The 6,959-nt window shown below is 48.8% G+C and overlaps 1 protein-coding gene across 1 annotated transcript in view; it reads left to right on the top strand.

Moving 5' to 3' along the window:
• Positions 1 to 6,624, top strand: part of pde4dip (phosphodiesterase 4D interacting protein) — a 29,605-nt gene extending 22,981 nt beyond the window's left edge. Inside the window, exons 24-36 of the mRNA XM_070960351.1 lie at positions 15 to 296; positions 696 to 827; positions 974 to 1,093; positions 1,226 to 1,415; positions 1,590 to 1,714; positions 1,847 to 1,981; positions 2,070 to 2,174; positions 2,322 to 2,506; positions 2,599 to 2,724; positions 2,886 to 3,024; positions 3,265 to 3,311; positions 3,478 to 3,592; positions 4,434 to 6,624. Of these exons, the coding sequence (XP_070816452.1) occupies positions 15 to 296; positions 696 to 827; positions 974 to 1,093; positions 1,226 to 1,415; positions 1,590 to 1,714; positions 1,847 to 1,981; positions 2,070 to 2,174; positions 2,322 to 2,506; positions 2,599 to 2,724; positions 2,886 to 3,024; positions 3,265 to 3,311; positions 3,478 to 3,592; positions 4,434 to 4,633 (1,901 nt within the window). The 3' untranslated portion in view covers positions 4,634 to 6,624. The remainder of the gene's footprint in view (positions 1 to 14; positions 297 to 695; positions 828 to 973; positions 1,094 to 1,225; positions 1,416 to 1,589; positions 1,715 to 1,846; positions 1,982 to 2,069; positions 2,175 to 2,321; positions 2,507 to 2,598; positions 2,725 to 2,885; positions 3,025 to 3,264; positions 3,312 to 3,477; positions 3,593 to 4,433) is intronic.
• The last annotated feature ends 335 nt before the right edge of the window (positions 6,625 to 6,959 follow it).

Genomic DNA, 6,959 nt, shown 5'->3' on the forward strand with positions numbered 1-6,959 from the left:
GTTCTCCTCTTCAGGGTTTTCCACCCCCCAGGCCAAACCTCTTCAGGGTTTCCCCTTTGCCCACCAGCAGCCCGACGCCTCGGCCTTCCTGCCTCTGTCCTACAACGGATACCAGCCTTCTCCTTTCAGCAGCGCCACCAGCAGCAATCCGGACGCCAGCTCAGCCATGAAAGCTGGGGTCAGTCTGCTGGAGAGCAGTGCATTGTGGGATATGACCTACGGTGCCCGACCCGTGAGACTTGGAGCTGACCTGTCGTCGGGATCCTCGGGGTACCAGTCAGGCACCAGCCACACAGGTAGATACACCGTCAGTCCCTGAAGAGTGTTAGCTTTGGTTAATGACAAAGAGAATTTAAGAGCCGATCTTTGAGCTGAGATTCTCGTTGCTGTTCTTGTTCCATTATACCTAATTGTTAATCCTTGAATAAAAGCCTGTATTCAAATAGTGGCCGAGTCTCTCTGACGTCATTAGCATAAACAGAAAAATAAAAGTTGTTATCTACAACACTGATTCCATCAGTTCAGTTCAGAGTCACGTCAGACGATTGCTTCTACTGCTGCTTCACTCAAACTCAACACTTCCTGCATGTTAACAGTAGAAGCCCAGCAGGAAATATTGTGCATGTGATATATTATGAACAGTGGAACAAACTGTGGAATCTACCTGCACATCATCACCTGTGTTCTTGTTGCAGGTTCAGACCTGATGAAGGAGCACCTGAGAGAGATCAGGAGCCTGAGACAGAGACTGGAGGACTCCATCCAGACCAACGATCGCCTCCGACAGCAACTGGAGGAGAGACTGGCTCGCACCACCGCTGAGAAAGGTAACACACACACACACACACACACACACACACACACACACACACACACACACACACACACACACGCACACAGTCTCAGTCACAGGACTTGTAACATGCAGTATGGATCATAGTGTGTGTGGTTAACGTCTCCCCGTCCTCTGCAGGTGCTCCCACCAACATCTACATCCAGGGTCTGGACTCGGTCGGCCAGCTCTCCAGTGAGATCAGACTTCTGAAGGAGGAGAACGTCAGCCTGCAGAACCAGCTGAAGGACGCGAGCAGAGGTAGTGTGACGTCCACCGTGACGTCCATTGCTTTCTTTGTATGTAGAGCTCTCCAGCCTGCGATCAGACAGAACTTCTTAACGGTTTTGATCGGCTTGGCGTCAGCTCTGTACTGTCACGTGTCCCCTGCAGAGGGCAGTAAGGAGGCGGAGCAGCTGAGGGAGGCGGCGCTGCTGGAGCGGGCCAGGTTGAAGGAGGCGGAGCTAGAGGCTGAGAGGTGGGCGGAGCAATGCAGGAAACTGCAAAGTGAGGCCGAAGCTCGCAGCCAAGAGATTTCACAGCTGAAACAGGACAGACAGAGGAACCAGGAGGCCATCAGCAGGTGTGTGTGTGTGTGTGTGTGTGTGTGTGTGTGTGTGTGTGTGTGTGTGTGTGTGTGTGTGTGTGTGTGTGTGTGTGTGTGTGTGTGTGTGTGTGTGTGTGTGTGTGTGTGTGTGTGTGTGAGTAAACAGAAACAGGCTGAATAAGATGTGATTTCGCGTGTGTGTTTTGGTAGACTCCAGCACGAGGTGAGCGTCCTCCAGCAGCAGCTGTGTGAGAGCCGCAGTCTGGTCACCTCTCTTCAGTGTGAGCTGCAGGTGTACCACCGAGTGTGTGGAGTCAGCACGAACACTCACACAGGTAACAGACGCTGCACGAACCCCCTGAGAGGTGTTCGAGTTCACCGTCCCCGGGACATTCAGGGACATGACGATGTTAAAATTACTGGCTGATTATTTTAGGATTCATGTGTGTTTGTGTGTTTCCAAGCAGCTCAGGCCAGTGACGGCGTCCACCTCGATCACAGCGCTGCGACCTTTGACCCCAGAGAGCTGCACCTTCAGCTGGAGCAGCAGCTGAGCGGACAGGCTGACACACAGCCTCGATCCAGGAGACAGCTATTCAACGGTCAGTATGTCGCACACGGAGGGAATAAATCAAAAGACTCGCAGAGGAAGACTTTCAGTTCAGTTCTGATGTGAATCCTCCTCCACAGACAACGTTCCCTCTCCACCTGTGAGAGATACTGGACTCGTCAGTCCTTCGTCTCCTCTTCATCCTGCACGGAAACATGCAGAAGAGGCTGCAGCAGCGGATCGAGGTGAGAACTCACAGAGAATGAACAGTTTTACCTTAAACAGCCATTTTTACCTGTGAGAGCAACGCTCACCTGCAGCGGTTTAACCTTTTCTTTAGCTCATCAGATTTTCTGGTTCTCCACACGTCACATGCTTGTTTCTCCCAGCAGCCTCCACCCTGCAGGGTCAAGCCCCAGACGGTTCGTTCGCTAACCGTCATGGCCGCCATGCAGTGGGCCACATTGATGACTTTAAGGCTCTGCAGCAGCAGATCCTGGAGGGCGGCGCTCTCCTCCGCAAGATGGAGGCTGCCGTGTTTTCCCTGAGCGCCCCGCAGGAGTTCAGCCGTCATCAGGTGAGAGATCCAGGAACCAAGAGCACCACAGATCCGGTTTCCAGTCCCTCACATAAGGACCTTTAATGAGCATGTTGTGTTTTGTGTCTCAGCCTTCAGACTCGGTCCGGAAGCTGCTGCCTGACACTAAAACCCTGCGACAGATCCTGGAGGAGGCCGACTCTCTGCTCCGGATGTTCTGGAGAGCGGCGCTGCCAAACGTGGAGGAAACCAAACAGGTCAGAGCCAATGAGGTCTGAACCAGCGTCTGTGCTTTGTTCCTGTGCTGTGATTGGTCGCATGAGTAAAGCTTTGTGTTCACACCGGTCATCGATCTGTGTGTGTGTGTCTGCATGCGTGGACGAACACTAACCATCCGTCTGTCTGTGTGTGTTTGTAGGATCAGTCTCTGAGGGAGGAGGTCGCTTCTCTCCGACTGAGGCTCTCAGATCAAGAGCAGGCTCTCCAGGACGCCATGGAGAGAGTGAAGAGCTCCAACCGCACCAAAGATAGCATGGAGCACTTTATCGTCAGCCAGCGTGAGTCTCTTTATTACATAAAGACACCAAATAACTCTGAGGCTGTTCTCTGACTCCATGTGTTCATCTCCCTCATCCTTCATGTGTTCACAAAGTGGTGAACCTCGCTCCATCCTCTATGAACGGCTGAGCCTTTCCAGGACGCCCCTCTCATACCCAGTCACGACACTCTCACCTGTCACCTGCGGTCGACCTCTGAATAACAGACGATGGCTCACAGATGTCTGTGTTTGTTTGCAGTGTCGAGGACTCGGGACGTCTTGAAGAAAGCCAAGACGAACCTGCAGGTGAGTTCTTACGTTGACTCAGGTTTTCACGTCGCTGAGCATCACGATCGTACAGAATGAGTCAGGATGAGATGATGATGATGATGATGAAGAGATGATGATGAGCGAAAAACAGTCAGTCCAAGTAAAACTCCTCGTTTCCTTCTCTCCTGCTGAGCCTCCTCAGGAGAACGAGCTCAGGATTTCCTCCCTTCGCTGTGCCTCTTTCTCCATTCCTCCCTCCTCCCCCTCTCTCTCCTCCTCCTCCTCCTCCTCTTCCTCGCTCCCCTGGCCTGGTAAAGGTACGGACCCTGGCTTTGCCGTGTTTGGTTCAGTGCCCTGATAACACAATGAAGCTGCTTGCTGTTTGGTGATGTGCTGTTTTTTTTTAGCATGTTTTCAGCAAACCAACCAGTCCAACATGAAACCAGAGCTGCAGCAGCTGCACTCAGAGGCTGAAGGAGCTTCTCTGATGCTTCTCTGAGGACTTCACTTCTTCACTTTTTACAATAAAACCAGTGTTTGTCTGCTGGTTGATAAAGACACCCTGTGGATGTTTGACCACTGGTGGCGCTCTGGAGCCATGTTTTGACATGTGGGCCCCTGTTTGTTTGTAACTCCTGCTGCACTCACACAAAGGCACACAGGTGCTGATATGAATGGATAGAAGCCATAAAACAGACAGACAGGTGAGATAAGACGCAGAGGACCATGAGACGTGCTGGATGTGGACAGAACTCGGTCCATTTAAAAGAAACCTCTACAGTGCCTTATTGTTTTTTAGTGTGGCAACAACGCGTGCTGTTTCATGTTTTACTCACTGTTTTAATCACGTCGGCTGTTTTTGGTGTGCTGCCTGAAGCCATAGTCCACAGTCGGCTTTGTGTGTCCTCGGGTTACTTAAAACGACTAATCTGTGTGCTCGGTAAACGTTAACTCCCGCAGTGTAACCATTTGTACATCAATCCACAAGTTAAATAGTTTGCTCTGACGGCTTTGTGCATCAAAGTCTTCATCGTCTCTTCATCCGGGAGCTTTTCTTCCTCCTGTTCAGCGTCTTGCCCTTCATGAAGTTTTTCTTCATCGATGGCAGTCGACACGTTCTGCAGACCAGCTGATTCAGAGTCTTTGGATGTGTTTCAGGTGAAAACTCAGGAGGCTTCTGTGAGCTCGCCTTCTCTCCTGGTCGGCGTGTCGTGAGGCCCCGGGCGTCCTTCATCTCCTCCTCCTCCTCCTCCTCCTCCTCCTCCTCCTCCTCCTCCTCCTCCTCCTCCTCCTCCTCCTCCTCTGCTGGGGTGGGACCGGCTCGCCAGCAGCGCCCCCTGCAGTCAGCCTTCCTGTAGTGCACCGGCCTCAAGTCGTCACCTGCTGTTCAAAGAGAAAATGCTGGAGCGTCTGTCTTTCTGATTGGCTGGAGAAACTTTTCAGTCGGCGTGAGTGTTGATGAACGTGTGTTTTGTTAGATGTCTGCGGGCTGATGAACGTGTGAATGTGTGCTGGGTTAATGTGAGCAGGTGTGAGGAGCACTTCAGCTGAAGTGTTTTCTCTCTGAGCTCATGACTCTCAGCTCCTGATGAAATCTTTTTCCATTATCACAAAGGAATTGATAATTCAAACAGTCGCTGGGCTCTCAGAGCCAGTGCAGTCCTGGTCTGACGGCAGGTTAATGCAGATGCACACGGTGAAACTGCTCTTATCTTGTTCTTCCTGAATCCGAACGTCACATTTGGCTCATTACAAACCTTCTCCCTCAGCGTTAATGTCGTTTTGCTCATGATCAGAAGCCACTTGAGCCTCGTGCTTCGCAGGATTCAAGAAACTAAAATTCACTCAATGCCAGCAGGAAAGGGGCTTTGAAAAAGCCAAAACCAAACTGCAAAGTGCTTCCTGTCGGCCTCTGCGGAGGCTCCTGTTTGTAGCTAGTGTGTAGGATAGTTGCATGTGGTTTGAGGAACTCGTGGAAACAAAGCCATGCTGTCTGACGGCACAGCAGATACGATTTGGTTTTGTCCTAATTGTACATTAAAACGGCCGACTACAGAGAACACGCAGAAACACTCGAACTACCAATAGACAGTTTGGTGAAATAGCTGGTAGATGATGTCCTTGTACTTTTAATCACAAATAAAACACAAATTTAGGATTTTCTGTCTCGTAGTCTTCAGGCTCCAGATTGAAATGTTGAATGTGGAGTCATGTTTATAAGATTATGGGTCCAACCCAGTTTTTCCCGCTGGAACACGAACCTGCAGAGTTGGAAAGCCTTCAGATGAAGCTGCAGCTTCGTAGTAGGTCAGCGTTGATAGAAGCGAACGCGTCACAGACGGCGCCATCGAGCTGCTCAGCGGTTTGCCTTCAGTCACCCGATGATCTGCTTCACAGGAGAAGCTCAGAGTCTGTCGAGCACGGTCCGAGAGGGCCACGTTTCCTTTCTGGAAGCAGAGAAATGGACCACACCTTTATCTTTCTTTTTTTTAATATGTCCTTTTGGTGTTTTTCTTTTTTGCAAAATTTGTCAAACTTTTTCTGTCTGAATTTCCCTGAAGATGACAATCATTGAAAAGAATCAGCATCAAGCCGTGAACATCTGTGTGTGATGATGTTTCCTCCTGCAGGATTCGTGACGCTCACTGTGCAACTCAACTTTTCTCAAATCGGGTATTTTACACTGACTTCTCCACATTTGGATTCTGTTTTGCTTTTTCTTAGTTACCTTTTTCTGTGCATGAACTGTGGCTTCACTGCCCTCTAATACTTTTACTGAAATATGCAACTTTTGGGTTACTGTGCAATACTCGCCTCTGTGGTTGCTTGTTGTGGACGTTTTAGGCCTGGGTGTTAAAGTGCCATGTCATCTGTTGTAGCTCTGAGGCTGAATTCATCGAAAAATTGACTTTTGGATGAACACGTCCAGCTTTTTGACAATCAGTTTTAATGGCCTGCTCATTTTCGGCTTAATGTGAATCAGATTTTATACACAAAGTGGAAAAAAGGCAAAGTAGCAGCGTTAAGCTGCCATGTAATGATATATTTATAAAGCAATAAGGTCAACCAAAGGGAGCAACGCGTATGTTGTTAAATCAGGTGTAAAATGATCAAGTTATTTGTGTGATTCCCCACAGGTCAAAGGTCAAACTTAGTGTCTTTCTTAGTGTCTGAGTGGTGTTAAGAGCCACATCTCATGTATGTACATATTAAAGAAAGTGTGTACATCAATGCAAGTTTTTGTCGCTCTTGGAAAAAGACCAGCTGTATTTTTATGCATGTTCTCTTTATTAAAAATGTTTTGAGGTCAAAGAAAAGAACCTTTTTAATAAAAGGGGACAAAACAACATCTGTCCTGTTTGCTGTCTTTCTTTGACCAACTGCACGGCGTCCTTTGTTTGTCCCACAAGACGGAAGCAGCACCAGCAACACGAGAGGCGACAAGTGTCAAAGAAGGCTGAGTTATTTCAGAATAACGCTGTTATTATAAAACAAATATAAAATAATGTCGTTATTGGGAAGACAAGACGACACAGATGTGTTTGTGTAGCACAGTTAGTACACTGAGCCGGCTGAGCCAAGTGTTTTACACACAACGAATAAAAAAATCCCACAATGGGGAAATTAAGTTGCTACAGCCAACAAATACTACAAAACAAAAACAAAAAAACAACAACAACAAAA

The sequence above is a fragment of the Chaetodon trifascialis genome, chromosome 4, assembly GCF_039877785.1.
Source record: "Chaetodon trifascialis isolate fChaTrf1 chromosome 4, fChaTrf1.hap1, whole genome shotgun sequence".
NCBI lineage: Eukaryota > Metazoa > Chordata > Actinopteri > Chaetodontiformes > Chaetodontidae > Chaetodon > Chaetodon trifascialis.